The following is a 16,430-nucleotide window of genomic DNA, read 5'->3' as shown; positions in this document are numbered from 1 at the left end:
TGGGAGGTCAGCTGCTCTGATACAATTTCAGAAAGCCCTGCAGCATTTCACTAGAAGAGCATGAGTATGATGACTTGAGGAGAGATCTGGGGAAACTCCCTTGAAGTGCAGGAGAATGCAGAAGTGACCTTCCTCCATGCAGAGATGAAAAACAACCTGGGGCAGGGTGGCTGATGGCTGGCTTTCAGCTTTGTGACTAATTCATGGGTGGACAATTGGATGTGAAGCCTGGCCACTTTACTGCCTTCCTCTCCTCCAAGCCCTGCCCTTGATGGCTAGCATGTTCCATTTAACTGGATGCCGGGTGTCTTGCCAAACACCCACAAGATGTGCTCTTTGCAAAGGCTGCCTGTGAGAGTTTAAACATGTACTAAGAACCAAAGTAGATTGGCAAAAAGTTCCCCATCATTTTATTTCCGTTTGTTATTAAAACTAAAACACAGCAGGGGGAGGCTGTGAATTTTATCGCAATAGGGGCTGTGTGTGTGTACAAGGGCATGGGTGTTTTAGCCCCTTCCCCACGGGCCATCTTTCTACACTGCTCTCCACAACCTTCTTTTTTTCTCATGAGTGAAAAATCACTAAGGAGGCATGTGTATGACAATCCAAAAAAATGGTCTACAGGGAAAGGGTTAAAGCACACACAGTTGCACAGGTGTATACACAAAGTGCTGCTCTGATCAGGCCTCCTGCTGCTGTATTTCATTTCAAAAAAAGGTGAACGAAGCAAAATACCTAGAGAGTGTTGGGAAACTGCCAGGGAGATATAGTCCATCATGGCCCAAGCCGGCTGCCGGACATCCATCGATCTCCCGTAGACAGGCAGATCCAGCAGTTAGCGACACGAAGTTCCTGGAAATTCCTAGCCACATTCCAGGGCTTGTGCACACTGTTTATCAGCAGATAAAAGCACAGCCAAAAGTTGCACCGCAGAAGAGCATTATTTTCAGACTTTATTTAGCATTGAACAGAACAAAGAAAAGCATGACCGTTCTGAGTCAGTGACTCCGACCGACTGAAATCGAAAGGAACAGCAGAACATAAACATCCTGTGAACAGGACATGCGCAGACTCTGTGACTTACAAAGCCTGCTCCCTTTTAAGGTGGAACGGAAATATCCTAACAGAGAGATGGTTCACATCTTTCCCTCCCTCATCATTTAGTTTGGCACTGAAATGTTCCATTTTATGGAACCTCACTGTTCAAAGGCTAAGGTGTCCTGTGCAAGATGACTTCCAGACAGGGCATTTCCCTCTGGCTTTGAGTCCCATTTCTTTCTGGTGTTGCTGCAGTAGCTCTAGGCCAGGGTGCCCTCTAGATGATGTTGGACTACAATTCCCATCATCCCTGGTGGTTGGGCTGTGCTGGCTGAGGCTGATGGGAATTAGAGACCAGAACACCATGTTGGCTCTCTTGCAATGATATTCGAATTCCCATTTATAAAGAAAGGGGGCAGACCAGGACTGGTCTTGCTTGCTGGAAATAGTTGTTTTCCGCAAGTATGTCAGGAAATGTTATGTTAGCAGGAATTTCTGGGGATTTCAAAATTGTGTGCATAAGAGGGAAAGGGACTTGTGGCTCACTTCCAGCTGATGTCACAGAAATCATCCATTATGTTCCCATGACATTGATGGAGCCACCACCTCCAGCCCAAAGGATGTGCTACTGCAGTGCTAGTTGCAGGGAACAATTTGCTTTGAAGCAGCTTTGCCCTCAAACAATAATTATCTCAACGGGCAGGGAACAAGAGGTACTGCCCACGATCAGCAATAGTTCTACCGTTTTGGGAAGACTGAGGGTAGCCTTGACAGTGGCTTCTGAAGGAGGTGTGACCACAGCAAAGGTACTGCAAGTGCCTTTAACCCAGGGGGTGCCTTTCAGGTGTTATTGGACTGCCAACTCTTATCAGGTCCAGCCAGTGGGCAGCGATGTTGGGACCTACAGTCCAACAACACCTGGGGAGCACAACGTGGGCTACCCTTGCTCTGTGTTATCTTCCTTGTCTGCAGTGTTTCTTGATTCATCTGAAAAGAGCATCTATAGGACACTGCTGTGTGTTTGTGTGGCCACCTCCTGGCATAGGAATGTACTGCACAAATGTGTAAAGACACATTCCTGTGCTCATTCTGACTTGGCTTGAACATTGCTGGGAAATGAGACTTAGTGCTGGGATTTGAAAGCCTGGCTTGGGCTGCAATTTTGGATAGTTTGTTTTTAGCCCCCAAGCTGCTGTTGCCGCTGCATTCATAGAGACATTTTTTCCTGTCGTCAAGGCAGCCTAAATGCTTTGGAATGCAGTGTCTCCTTTTTTAACTTGCAAATTTGGCCTCATCCAAGCTGACTTCTAGTAGATATCTGTGAAAGGATTTATAGGCAGTCCCTGTTGTCCAAGCAAACCCTAAATAACTTTTGTAAAAGAGCACCAGAGGCAGAATTTCTACCCCAGATAACAGGTAGGTCTGTGGCTCACAGTGACGGCTTCTTTCCTTTACAGCGTGCACAGCCTGACATGTTTTGAGTCATCTCTGCACTAATGGGATTGTGCACTGCCAATTGGGAAGGGATTTGGTACATTTTAATAATTGCATTTCTGACCATGCCCTCTGCCCTGAGCTTGCTAGAGAGGTTGCACGCAACTGCTAGCTAGTGCAGCAGGCAAGTTAATGGGGGGGGTGGAGGGAGGAGGCGCGAGGCCCAGGGAACTGGAGCATGCAGCCTTTCCTTCTGGGCTGCTTGGTGCTGGCCTCAAATGGCAGCTAATCTCTCTCCTCACCTTCCCTCTTCCACTCTTCTCAGGGTCCTGACAAATCTCGCTCTCAGCTTTTGATTGTAGACCGCAGCTGTGACCTTGTATCTCCGCTTCTCCATGAGCTCACCTTGCAGGCCATGGCCTATGACCTGCTCACCATTGAGAACGATACATATAGGTGAGGTCCAGTGGTGGTGGTGGTGGTGGCAAGAACGCAAAGGTAGAAATCCCTGGAGGGGGAGAATGCCTCTTTGCTCAGGTAGCAGCCATGTGTGTCTTACCAAAGCCTTTTCTCCCTCTTGCCTTTCCTCAACCCTGCCAGGTATGAATCCACAGGCATCAGCGACTCACGAGAAAAAGTGGTACTGCTGGATGAGGACGATGACCTGTGGGTGGATCTGCGCCATATGCACATTGCCGACGTCTCCAAGTGAGAACTTGTTTGTGTTTGCGCGCAGACACACATACGTGCTCTGCTTCCTGGTTGCTGGAAGTAACCCATCCCAGATGTGTCTGAGTCAATTATTTTGATAGCTGTTGCCTCACTTCCCAGGTCCACTTGGGTTACAACTTATGTCTACAGCCAGACTCAATCAGGTGGTAATAGCAAATACAGTCTTCCTACACCGGCACTGCTGCCGCCGCTGATATTAACATCCCTTCTGCTGTGGGGAGCTCTGACTTTTGCAGCCTGCATGGAGCACTGCTGTTTATTGCAGAGGCTGAGAGTCAGATCTCTGCGAGTTGTTAGGAACAAAGGTAGCTGCCTTATACTGAATCAGATCATTGGGTCCCTCTAGCTCTCTTGTCTACACTGATTGGCAGCAGCTCCCCAGGGTTTCACGTGGCGGTCTGCCCCAGTCCTGTCATGTTGGGGATTGACCTTGGGGCTTTCTGCATGTGAAGCAGATGGTCTGCCCCTGAGCTATGGCCCTTCTGCTTGCCCTCTGTTTGGCTGTAGCTCTTCAGAGAGCCCATTCCAGAGCAGGCCATGAATGTGACTTTCTTCCACAGGAAAGTGACTGAGCTCCTGCGGACCTTCTGTGAGAGCAAGAGACTCACCACAGACAAGGTGAGGCTGCTAGGCTGATGCCTATGTCTTACTCTTCTAGCCGTTCTTCCCCTGGGGAGTTCAGAGAGGCTTCCTGGCAGTGTCCCATCCAGCAACTTACCAAGGCTGGAGATGCTTAGCTGAAACTCCCCACCACTTGAAGTTTCCATGCTCACTTTCATGGAGATCTCAAGTGTTGCTGGCTGGAAGCTCCAGGGTACGTGGGGTTCGGTAAGAGTTGAATGAGTTGGGATCCCCCAGCCTGCAGATTTTCTTAGTGTAGGGAAAGTTGTTTTTGGTCCATATCTCTGATGCCATCTGATCTTGGCATTGCTGGTCTCTCCATTTCCCTTTCTAGGCCAACATTAAAGACCTGTCTCAGATCCTGAAGAAGATGCCCCAGTACCAGAAAGAACTGCACAAGGTAACAGATGCAAGGCACCAGGACTGTCATTTTGCTTTGAATAGCCTATTCTCACCACCACCACCACCTTTCCACTCTCAGAGCACCTGCCTCTCATGGAAGTAACAAACAGATAAAAAAACAAACAGAAACCATTCAGCAGCAGTTAGCAGGAATTAAAATACCAGAAGTATTTCAGTACATTTCCAAATTGTTTTTAATTGCTTCTACCTGGCTTTGGAAGGCTAGCAGAGAGTAGGGCCAACATGGAGCAGGGCCTCCCCAGAAGACCAAAGCATGGCAGCCTCACATGGAAGGCGACAGTCCTTAAGAATACCTAAGATGCTTGCTTGAGGCTTCAGAGTTCAAAATCAGCACCTTGGGACTTATAGATATGCTGCTTGTTCTTTTAGAAGAGCAGTATTTTTATATTTATTGGTTTGTTTATTGTTCTTACTGGTCACTTTTTAAAACAAAAAGTGGACTCAAAGCAACTTACAGTATAATGCAAACATTAAAACAAACATGAAACTAAATAGAACCTAAAAGCTAGAAGCCTTTGCTTACATAAGAGGTGCTCTGTTGCATCCCATCCAGTAAAGGAGGCCCCAGAGATTGCTGCTTGCCCATTGAGGTTTCACTGTGAGGCAAGGAGAAGGGATGGTCAAAGACTGGTTGGCTGAGGAAGTAATCATTGTCCTACCCCTCCCCCCATTCCCCACCTCCTTCACCCTGCAGTATTCCACACATCTGCACCTGGCAGAGGACTGCATGAATTCCTTCAAGGGCACAGTGGAGAGGTTGTGCGGCGTGGAGCAGGTGAGCATGTTAAAGAGTCTGGAGCAACTTCACTCCAACTTCACTCACTCAGAGCCCAGGCCATGGACAGACGCATAGAGCAATGGACAATCTCCCCTTGCTTTCTTGAGTAATGTTGTCCTGTGATCTTGGGAGATGGCTCCATGACAGCAGCCAAGCAGAAGGGGATTGATGGATGTCTTCCCTTTCTCCAGGACTTAGCCACAGGTACAGACGTTGATGGAGAGAAAATAAAAAACCCTATGAAGACCATTGTGCCGATTGTCCTGGACACCAACGTGGCCGCATTGGATAAGATCCGCATCATCCTGCTCTGCATCCTCCTCCAGAACGGTACTCCCTTGTCCACTTCTTCTCCTCCCTTGCGTCGTCCACAGAGACCTAGGGCTTTCCTCCCAAGACATGGTTTGAGTTTTGCCACTGTTGCCTTGAGAAAAACTGAGGCATGGGTTCATGGGACTATTGTTGGGGATCTTTCTCAGCATCCAGCAGCACAAGTGGGTGGGTACATATATCTTATGTACAGCTGCTTGGGGCAGGTGCTGGCGTGACCCTGAGGGCCATGTCTAGCATCCTGGAGTGCTGTTTTTCTGAGCCGCATTCTCTCTGCATAGGCATCAACGAGGAGAACCTCACCAAGCTCATCCAGCATGCCAACATACAGCAGGACAGGGACATCCTCTACAACATGCACTGCCTGGGGGCCGCCATCATGCCAGAGGTATCTCAGTCCCATTCTTTGTTGCAATCTCTGTGCAGGTGGCTTGCGGCTGGACCAGCTTCCCCCAACCTGGTGCCCTTAGAGGAGGGCTTGCCAATGTGGTGCCTTCTAGATGTTGTTGTACTCCAGATTCCATCGGTGCCAGCCCATCTGGATGATGGGAGTGGTAGTCGGCAGCATCTGGAAAGCACCAGTTGAAGGCTGGCCTAAGCTGTTATGGCTGGGTCAGGTTGTGCTTCTGCTGTTGCCGGTGTTCTTTGAGAGTCAAGGCAATTCTTGGTCTTTCAGGAAGTAACTTCTGGGTTTCCTGATAAGGCGGCTCTCCTGAGGGAGGGAAGCCCTTCCATCTGTCTGTCTGTCTGTCTGTCCATCTATCTCATTCTGCTTTGTTGTTTTTCTCTTTTGCCTCTTTGCCTGTCTCTTTGGCCAAACCAGCTGGAGCCTGTTTGGTAAGCAGTTGCTCATTCCTGAATCTCTTTCCACTCCCCTCCTCCAGTGCAGCTGACTTTCAACTTTAATGTATTTTGTTTCACTGATTCCTCACCTCACAGGACATTGGTGCACACATGAAACCTATAAGGAAAGTGCGACTGGAGCCTACCTACCAGCTCTCCCGGTGGATTCCTTTTCTTAAGGATGTCATGGAGGTACACAGACAAGGGTCAGGGTGGGGTGGGGAAGGTCGCAAATGCTACAGGAAAGAAGAGGGTTTCTTTATGCCACCTGCCTCAGAAGTCCTGGGAGACTTCACTGCAGAGAGCATCTCCCTTTGGAGGCAGAGCAGTTGTATAAGAGAGGCCCCTTCGGAGGTGAGGCTATCAAGATGTAGAGCACAGGGCAAAAAATCAAGGCCAGCCCAGCATGGATACCCTTCAACATTTCAAACAGTTGGGCACTACAGTGCACATCCAGGAACATGGAGTGTACCCTGGGAAAGGCAGGTATCTGTTCCTTTCTTTCCCCCTTCTGTCTCCTCAGACTGGGAGCCAATTATGCAGATGGCTTGCATATCCTGTTTGGTCCCTCTAGAGCATCAAAAGAGCTGCCCATTTTGGTGGGGTTCACTTGATTCCCCCCACAAAAGAGTAGTACAAACTGAAAGCATTCTAAGGCAGGGCCTATGGTGCAGTCTCTCCATATTAGTCACCTGGACCTGTTTTGCCCTTCCTTGTGACTACCATGAGTAACACATTTACAGTGTGCTAGGTCCTTGCCGTCTCCCATTCCTTCCCCACTTCTGGTCTGAGAATGTGTCCAGCCTAACATTTTGTCTTGTTTTGGGGGCTCCTGTATGTGTTTGTCCTGTGACCAACTTTTGCTGCGGTCACTCTGAATCATGCAGGCCATGGGGTGCAGGTGGGTGTGGCTTGCATTCCTTTGCTTGGGCCAGGCTGCCCTAGGCTGACAAGGTTGCTATTACCCTGACGATTCATCTTGGTACTGCCCATTGATCCAGCTTCAATCTGATAGTTAAATCCAATCAAAGGAGCCTTTCGCCTGCTCTCACCCCAGCCAACTCTGTGAGCTGGGCTGCACAAAACATTAAGCTCCCACCATAAAAAGTCAACAAAGGATTAATCTGAAAGTCCTCATTATGAAGCATTCCCGTGTTGTTGTATAGCCCAGGGCCATGTGCCTCTGAGCTGCTGGAGTGGTTTGGTTGTGAGTAATGCTTAGAGGGATGGGGGAAAGGATTCTGATAGTATTTCTGCCACAGAGGAGGGATTTTGGAGTAGCAAATGAGTTGGGCAAATAAGTGGTGATAGTTCAGCATGCCTTATATTATCTGCCCTGTGCCATTTTCTGTGGTGTTATGCCACTTCTTCTGTAATGTTGACCAACGTTGTGGTAACTGCCTGGTGGAAATCAACCCTTGTTGTTTTCCTCAGGGGTGCAGAATAATTCACCTTTATTCTTTGGCCTGTTAACAAGCCAACCCCCACCCCAAATAAATAGTCAAGTTGAACAGTGGAATGAGCCCTGCAGCTTATTATTTCCAGCAGAACGAGAAGAAAGAAAGATCTTTTCTTCTTTGTTCATGTTTTCACAGGACGTCATCGAGGACAAGCTGGACAAGAAGTTGTGGCCTTATGTGTCTTGCCCAGCCCCGGGCCCTTCTTCACAAGCTGCTGTGAGGTGAGGAAAAGTGGAAGTATTTTGTGATGCCTCCTTTCTCTATCCCACCCGCTTCCCAGGTCTCCACAAACACACGGTTCCAGGGCTTGCATCTACATTCCAAAAGTTTATTTCAAGTCCCACCCCCCTCTTTATATGGGAACAAAAGGCCATAAATAAATCTTAAACCAAGTGAGAAATGAACCAAGGAAAAGCCTTTTAAAAAGTGTGTGTGTGTTTATCTTCCTGAGGCTTATTGGTGGACAAGATCTCTTCCTTTATAAGGCACAACATGAGAATTCTACAGCTGCAGAGTATGCAGTAGGGATTATTCTTCTCCAGGCAAAGGCAAAGAAGGGGGTGATGGTGCCTAAATTTGTCTGGAGGGGCTGCAGGGAGGAGTAAGAGAGAGGGATAATCCCTATACACGAGTGTTTGTGCAGCAGGATTGGGTGGTGGTTGCAAGATGAAAGAGATCGAACAGGCACTATTTTGTGGTGCCAAACCTCATAGCACTGTGATGAGTCACATCAAACCTCGTAGTTCTATGATGCCCAAGTATGATACAGGACCTAATACAACACAGAGAACAAGAGAACTGCATCTGAAACTGCTAGTGCTTCTTTTCTCCAAATAAAACTCCATGTGTGTTATGTTTCCCTGTCCTGCTGTGTTTGATTCATTTTATTTTATTTTTTGTAGAAGCCCTTTTTAAGGTTTCCTTTTCTCATTCTTAACTCTTAACTCACATAGCAATATGTTGCTTGTTCCCGGGGCTGAGACTGTGCAGGAGCCATCCTTTCCGCGAGCAGCAGGCCCAGCATAGAGAGAAAAACTGTGCTTTGCTAGCTGGCATGTACTTAACTTGACAGTCTTCTTGCAGCTGGTGCCCTATACCCACATAACATCTTTTCGCCCTCAGTGCTCGCTTTGGTCATTGGCACAAGACCAAGACAGCCACCGAGTACAGGACAGGACCCCGCCTCATCCTGTTTGTACTGGGGGGAGTCACCATGTCGGAAATGCGCTGTGCCTATGAAGTCACTGATGCCACGGATGGAAAGTGGGAGGTGCTAATTGGTAAGTGTGCTGGTGAGGGGCATGTCCAGGGCACAGGGCACTCTTTAGGCTAGAAACCATTCATAGGCAAGTAAATGATTCAGGAATTTTCCTGGTGTTCCTTGCGACATATATTGGAACACACAGAGCAGAAAGCAAATTCAGACGGGTTTTCTGGAACTTGACAATGCGCTCTTCTAGCAATGGGGGCTTCGGGGTTAAAAGTAGTATACATATAAACATCATCATTATTATTATCGTTATTGATGCAATGGGGAGATGTAATGCTTCTACAAATGAATTATTTCTGGCTTAAGATAAAGTTCTTCGCTAGAGAGGGGTTGCCCTGGCAGGTGTAGCTGCTTCTGGCAGCCGCTTTTTGATGCCAACCTATATATTGCTAACTTTCACTACATGGATTTGTTGAGTATCACTCGTGTGTCCTGAAGCTCTTTGGGTAAAATCTGCTCCCGACTGTATTGGCATGGACCTGGGAAGGTTGTTTGCTACATTCTTCTTCGAACCTTGGCTGGAGAAACCAGTTGTAGATTGAGATATAGAGCAGCAGCAGCAGCATTCCTGTCCAGAAGTCTGTCATGAGCTAGCAAGTAATGATGAGCTAGGTGCTGGCAGAGCGCAGCAGCTTCTTAACATGTGGGCCTGTTTGCTCAGTGTGATCTGCAGAATCATATCACACACATGTGATCTGTGATGGACTCCTCTAAGGTTGCCCTTCCAACTTTTCTTCTCTGCTACACAGGCTCATCCCACATCCTGACTCCCAAGCAGTTCCTGGAAGAAGTGCGCAATCTGACTGAGCAAGCTCCACTGAAGTCCTAAGAACATCCCACACCCCTAAGAGACTGTCTGACAGCAGCTCTGTTTATCTGCCCAGATAAACCTTTATTCTTAAAGAGATGCCTTTTCACGCACATACCTGTCTTTGCTTCTGTCCTTTTAAGACTGGTCCCTCCTTCAGCCAGCTATCATGAACGAGCATGACATTGGAGGACCTGGTCTAGTGTCCAGGCCAAAGACAAGGGTCCAGCCACCTGTTACGTGAATCCTTTATTTAACACTGTGATGAATTTTCTGGTTGCACTTTATTTTCTGTTCCCCTCTTCCCCACAACCTCCGCCCAGCCTTCCCCAAAAGGAGGGGAAGTGTAAACTGTATATCTGATGGATAAGCATCTCCTACTTCTCCCTTCATCAGTGCAGTTATTTACTCCTTCAAGGGGGATTTCCAGGAAATGAGCTGCTTTGATGTCTACACACATGTCCTTGTCTAGACTCCATCTTGGTTCTCATTCTTCTTTTTCTTTTTCTTTTTTTGGGAGGGCAAAGGTAGATTGCTCACTGAAATAACTTATTTTTGGTTGTTGTTGGTTTGAGGAAAAGTTTGAATGGATTAAAGACCATTCACCCCCCAATCCTATGTAACATGTAGAAACAGTAGCTGTTCCTGGATGCCCAGTGTTGCAGGCCTACTGGTTGTGCTGATGCTTAGTATAAGACGGGGGATACTACTATTTTTAAAAGACCAGGGGAGATGAATGTATGGGAGGTGCTGTGTACTACTTGCATTGTGAGACTTGTTTAGCTCTGCTGAAGAATCCCAGTGTATATAAATAAATGTGAAAATTAAAGTTGTCTACATAATTTGTTCTGTGACTCAAGCTGTGAAACTTTGGTAGTGGCACAAAACCAAGTTAGCAGGCAGGATGGTATCCCACTTGATGGTGGATCAGCTCGCTCCTTTTTTTCCTTTAAGGAATTTTTTGTTTCTCTTTAGGAACCTTAAATCTTGTTGCAGGTTTATGTGGCCCTGCTCTCTTCTGTTCACCCTACTTCCTCATGTAAGATGAGGGAGGCCCAGTTTGGACTTGACATAAAACTTTAGTGTTACATTTGCTCCTCCCTCCTGTCTCCTCTTCTAGCACAGCCACAAGGAGAAAACTTCCACTTTTAAACTAACCAGAGTTCCCTGTTACATTTGAACTTGGGGGGGGGGGCTGGTTAGTTTAAACTCTGGTTTGTTCAAACAAGCCAGGGACATAAAATAATGATTTGATCCTGGCTTGTTTGAGCAAACCAGTGTTTAAACTAAGTGTGAGGACCCTGTGACCCTCTAGATGTTGTTTGACTTGATTCCCATCAGCCCCAACTAGCATGGCCAGTGGTCAGGGATAATGGGAGTTGTAGTCCAACAATATTTGGACCACAGATTCCTCACCCAGGGTTTAAATTAATTGAAGTTTGCCAAGTTCAGACAAGTTTAGGAAAGTTTTTAATGTTTGATGTTAATCGTGTTTTTAATATTCTGTTGGGAGCCTCCCAGAATGGCTAGGGAGGTCCTGCCAGATGGGTGGGGTATAAGTAATAAATTATTATTATTATTATTATTATTATTATTATTATTATTATTATGAGCTCTACTTAGTTTTTAAGAGGAAACTGATGCTTCTGATCTTATTGTAACCTTACATGAAGATGAGACACAAGTGTGCCAGCCCAATACTTTCTTCTGCTTGTTCCTAAAGCACTAGAGTAGGGAGTTTGAGGCCCTCTTGTCTTATGACCAATAGTCAGGGATGATGGGAGTTGTACAGCAACATCTGGAGGGCAACAACTTCCCCATCCCATGTTATGGTGGCTCCTCTGAAAAGGTCCAGTGTGGTGCCAGCCAATCCATTTCATGGCATCATAGATGCAGGTGGAAAGACTCTCTGAGATGACGTTTAAACACCCAACACCAGAGGACATTTGAGGGCAGCTTCACATTTATGCAGCTAACACAAGTTCTTCAAATGCACCAGTGGTGGTTTATGCGTCAAATCCAAAGTGTGAATGAAAAAAATGATTGTCTGTAACCAGATTTGCATACAGGAATTTGAAGATATATGTATTTTACCTACATTGATGGGGTGGTTGCAGGAAGACATCTGTGTGCCACTTCTCTAGATTCAGGAATTGTATTTACCACATAAAGAGTGGAGCCATCCTGACTGAATTATAAAACATGGGAGCAAAATGTTGGCAGTTTTTTCTTTTCTTTTTTGGGGGGCCTGTTTCACATGTTTTTTTGTTATGTATACTAAAATGTTAGATATGAATGTTTCAAACATATTTATCCTGTTTGCAACAGCACCAGCAAGCCAGGATTGGCTGCAATACCTCGCGGTGTGTGCACTTACTGTGTTAAAACTTGGGCTGCTGTTTCTGTAATGTGTGAATAGATATTTGTTGATGTCTGTGAGATTCCATGTTCCTCCTTGATCTTTGGGGCTGGGCTTCCTCTTCTTTTGATATACAGACTAACCAACCGTTGCTTATTGCCTGGTTTCAGCTGCCTCCCAGTTGTGTTGAGTGGGGTCGAGACCCCAATAGCCTAGTAAGGGATGTTTACATGATGTCCTGCCGTAGATCTGCCTTGGACACCCCCAGCCCAATCTGCTGTGTATGGAGCTTTTAGTCCTGATCCCTGCTTGGGAATTATCATCTGCAATTAATATCCATTTGGATAATTGCTGTACAGCAGCTGCCATGTGGGTGGGTAGTGGATTTGGGGTGATGAATTAGTACAAATGTTTGTTTAGGAATCGCTAGTGCCTCGATGGGTTTCGACCTGATCTTGAGGAGAGGGCTGCATAAGCAAATCAATGCTTAGCGACTAGAGCTCATTCTTCCAAACCCAACTAGCAACTTCCTGCTGCAGAAACAGTCTCCAGAGCATGAGCAGAGCAATCACCTTGCGTCCCTCCCTGCTGGGGCTAAAGAAATTCCTATCTCTGGAAATATGCCAGCTCTCAGTTTTGCAGGTCCAAGCATGGTTAGTCAGAAACTTTGGACCAAGCTTCTCCGTTTTTTAAGGACTTAATAGGATTTGAAGGGTGACAAGTTGCCTCCTACATCATGCTCAAAGCACCTTGCAGACTTTATCCCAGTAATTTGTGCAGGAATCTTGTTACACAGTTGCATGCTATTGTGGTGGCTTATGCAGACAGTAACAAGTGCCCTGCAGTAACACGGCAGCAAAGCCATCTTCAGCCCAGAAGTGAATAAATAGCAATCCAACCTGATTTTGCAGGTGTTGCCTTGGGGTAGTTCCTCCCTATCTTGCTCCGTGCTTCTTTCTACAGCTTCAAGAGCCTCCCAGTGAAAATGGAGGTCTTCCCTCCATTTTCTTGTTGCATTTCTGTAGCAATCCTCAACTAGGTTGAAACCTTACATATCTCCCATGGCCCACGTAGTCTATTCCTCCTGGAGACAAGCAACAGCTAGTTGCTGCTTTACAGTTACACAACTGGCCCCTAATGCTGGTTAAAACCTTGTAAGCAACCGCTGTCCAAAGCCGTTTCAAAAGTGGCTTCAGAGTTTTTCCATTGCTTGAAATAAAACCTCATTTCCTAATTACTGGACAGGCTCCAAATAACTCCTAACCCCATCTGCTCTGTGTCAGCTAGGGGGGAAAAGCTGACGTGATAGTTACATAATAATAATAATAATAATAGTAATAATAATAATAATAATAATAATAATAGTTACATGATATTTGTATTACCCTCTTTTGTTGTGCTAGCATAAGGTGAACACCTCTCAATCACAGCAGGCATCTGAATTGAATCCAGAGCATCTGTGTCCAGTTTGCTAAAGCAGGTGTGCTGAACCCTGCCTATAGTACCAGGACTCTGGGTTTGATCTGTCTTGCCCACTGTCATTGGTATCACTGCTCCCTTTAAAAAAGCAGCTACTGGGCCATAAAGAAAGGAGCAGTCAGGGAGCACTTGCACCACTCTGAATTAGCTCACTAGTCTGTTGTGATTGCTCACACCACAGTCCCAAGGGACTTTTGAACCCACTATTGAGTCGACATGCTATATTCACGAAAACAATGTTTCCCCTGGCACATAGTTATTGAATGCCAGCAAGAAAAACCAAAGTACAGTGGTGCCTCGCAAGACGAAATTAATTCGTTCCGCGAGTTTTGCCATCTAGCGAATTTTTCGTCTTGCGAAGCACGGTTTTAACGGTTTAACAAAGTCGCGAAAAGTTTTCGTCTTGCGAAGCAAGCCCATAGGGGAATTCGTCTTGCGATGCAAATCGAAAACGAAAAAACCTTTCGTCTAGCGAGTTTTTTGTCTTGCGAGGCATTCGTCTTGCGAGGTACCACTGTACAAGCTAGCCTATGCCTGACTGCTGTATTTTGATGGTTCTAAATCCTGTGTTCGGCGGTTGGGGGAGATGTGCTGAAGGCAAATCTGTTTGCTTCATATGCATTCAGTAGAAACCAAATATTCTGTGGGGAAGAAATAGATCTAGCAACTTGGAGCCATTTTACTTGCACCTGCATTGTGGCTGTTGGGGCCCTTGCAGCTTCTCCACTAAGGGCAAGCTTGCTGTTCTCTCCCACTTAAAAAAAAATCCCAGCTGAGTTTCCCGGTGTTGGGGTTAAAGGTAAAGGGACCTCTGACCATTAGGTCCAGTCGTGACTGACTCTGGGGTTGCGGCGCTCATCTCGCTCTATAGGCCGAGGGAGCCGGCGTTTGTCCACAGACAGCTTCCGGGTCATGTGGCCAGCATGATTAAGCTGCTTCTGGCAAACCAGAGCAGCGCACGGAAACGCCGTTTACCTTCCTGCTGGAGCGGTACCTATTGATCTACTTGCACTTGTGGTTGCACTCCCTCAAATGCTACTGTCACCCTAAAGCAGGTGCTCTCCTGGCATTCTAAAGCTGAGTATGTTGCGCTTGAACACACACATATTTTTTGGCTGACACTGCCCTCCTTCAGTGCAAGAGGAGTTTCCAACTCAAGTTATTCTCTGCTTCAATAGGGGAATTCTTTATCTTTCATACCTTCGTTTTAAAGGCCATTGAAGACCAGTTTTTTCTCTCTATATCGATCTGTTCCTTTTCTTTTCTTACCACCGTTCCCTAGAGGAGTCAGGTGCCATAGAAACTTGCTTTGGCTAAGTTGGCAAATGCACTGATGCTAGTGCTAACAAGGCTCCAGGGGCCACGAAACTCCATCCACCCTGCATCTGATAGCGCAAGGAAATGGAGATAGCAGAGGACGGTCTACAAGTAGTGGATGTGAGCATCTCAGGTAAGTGAGAAGAACAAATGGGCAGGCGATGGGTGTATGTGAAGTCATTACAATTTCTCCATCAGGTTTAGGAAGGCAAACTAGTTCTGGTGTGCCTTTTCCCACTCATAAAGTACATCACACACCCAAAGGGAAGGAAATGGCAAAGACTATAGGTATCTGTAGGAAAATGCTTTCTCTTTTAAGGGAAGGGACTATAGCTCAGTCAGAGGTAAAGTATGTGCTTTGCATACCAAAGGTACAAATGGCATCTCCATTTGAAAGAGGCTTCTCTGCTGGGAAGCTGCTGCCTGCCAGAATGGGTAATGCAGGCTGAACAGTTTCTCATCTATAAGGCAATTTCCTCAATTCCTACAGATGAATATTGTGCTGATAATGTCAAGGTTGCAGATGAGATGGTGGGAATGTGATGTCACAATTACGTATTTGCTCCATTAGCACCATTAGGTGCTTGGTGCTACTAGGTACAGTTTCCTGATTTCCCTTCTTTTCACATTACCTCTCATATTTACCTGTTCTGTATCACGTCTACAGGGGAAAAACATGTTTGCTGTCTGTTCGCAGGCTTTCCTCACCAACTTCCTCTAGCAATTACCTGTTCTTTATAATGCAAAAATTACATGCTCACACAAATATGTTTCAGTTATCTTAAAAGTGCAAAATCTTATCTGGAGTGATTATAATAATACTGTAGCTATGTTTTCTCAAACACAACATAAAAAGATTCTTAGTCAGCACTATTACTGCATTTAGCAGATGTTAGAAAGCTATCAGTAAAGAACACATTTTTTACATTGACTTCTTCCACAATACAGCCATGAAAAATGTGTTCAGGGGTGTATCTTGACTAATATGATATACTTTTGACTAAGAGCATTTATATTTATAGACAGAAAAGAGAGTTAAACTTTTTACTAAGATGATGATTATGATAAAAAATTTATACCCCGCTCATCTGGCTGGGTTTTGTTAGCCACTTGAGTCTTTTGCAAAGACAAAAATGTAGAATACAGTATAAACATTTTCATAAATAAATGCAGATTGTGTGGTGTTTTGATCTGTTTTATAGACAGTTCCTGTGCATGCATCCATTTGCAACCAGGTAAGATCCTGAAGAAATATTTCATTAGCTGGTTAAGTGATCCAAGATCTAATGGATCAATTCCCTGTAGGGATTTAAATTACCGGGAGAATTTTGACATCACAGAATGTTCTGGATTGGACCTGGGGTTTAGCTACTCCCTGGGATATAACTGGCCAACCTTTTGGGACCAATGAGCACATTTGGAATATTGAGGAAATGCCGTAGGTGCCAATCGCAAAATAGCTGTGGCGTAATGCAAAATGGCTGCCAAATCCAAAAGAGCAGTAAAAGAAAAAGAATGGTGCAGGCATCTCCACAACT

At 45.9% G+C, this 16,430-nt stretch overlaps 1 protein-coding gene and 1 long non-coding RNA gene across 4 annotated transcripts in view; one reads left to right on the top strand and one right to left on the bottom strand.

Moving 5' to 3' along the window:
• Nucleotides 1-10,566, top strand: part of STXBP2 (syntaxin binding protein 2) — a 36,734-nt gene extending 26,168 nt beyond the window's left edge. For all 3 annotated transcript variants that reach the window (XM_082212233.1, XM_082212235.1, XM_082212234.1), the window contains 11 exons: nt 2,798-2,928; nt 3,073-3,180; nt 3,765-3,822; nt 4,160-4,225; nt 4,943-5,023; nt 5,218-5,356; nt 5,638-5,744; nt 6,296-6,391; nt 7,795-7,880; nt 8,782-8,939; nt 9,679-10,566. In XM_082212233.1, the coding sequence (XP_082068359.1) occupies nt 2,798-2,928; nt 3,073-3,180; nt 3,765-3,822; nt 4,160-4,225; nt 4,943-5,023; nt 5,218-5,356; nt 5,638-5,744; nt 6,296-6,391; nt 7,795-7,880; nt 8,782-8,939; nt 9,679-9,758 (1,110 nt within the window). In that variant the 3' untranslated portion in view covers nt 9,759-10,566. The remainder of the gene's footprint in view (nt 1-2,797; nt 2,929-3,072; nt 3,181-3,764; nt 3,823-4,159; nt 4,226-4,942; nt 5,024-5,217; nt 5,357-5,637; nt 5,745-6,295; nt 6,392-7,794; nt 7,881-8,781; nt 8,940-9,678) is intronic.
• Nucleotides 10,077-12,498, bottom strand: LOC309526342. Its single transcript, XR_014216727.1, has 2 exons — nt 10,948-12,498; nt 10,077-10,904 (listed from the first exon to the last, which is right to left on the bottom strand). It is a non-coding gene; the product is annotated as an uncharacterized lncRNA (long non-coding RNA).
• Nucleotides 12,499-16,430: the final 3,932 nt, after the last annotated feature.

The sequence above is a fragment of the Podarcis vaucheri genome, assembly GCF_965113315.1.
Source record: "Podarcis vaucheri genome assembly, chromosome: 2".
Classification (NCBI taxonomy): Eukaryota; Metazoa; Chordata; class Lepidosauria; order Squamata; family Lacertidae; genus Podarcis; species Podarcis vaucheri.
The sequence above is the reverse complement of the archived record's forward strand: the minus strand, read 5'-3'. Positions and strand labels throughout refer to the sequence as shown.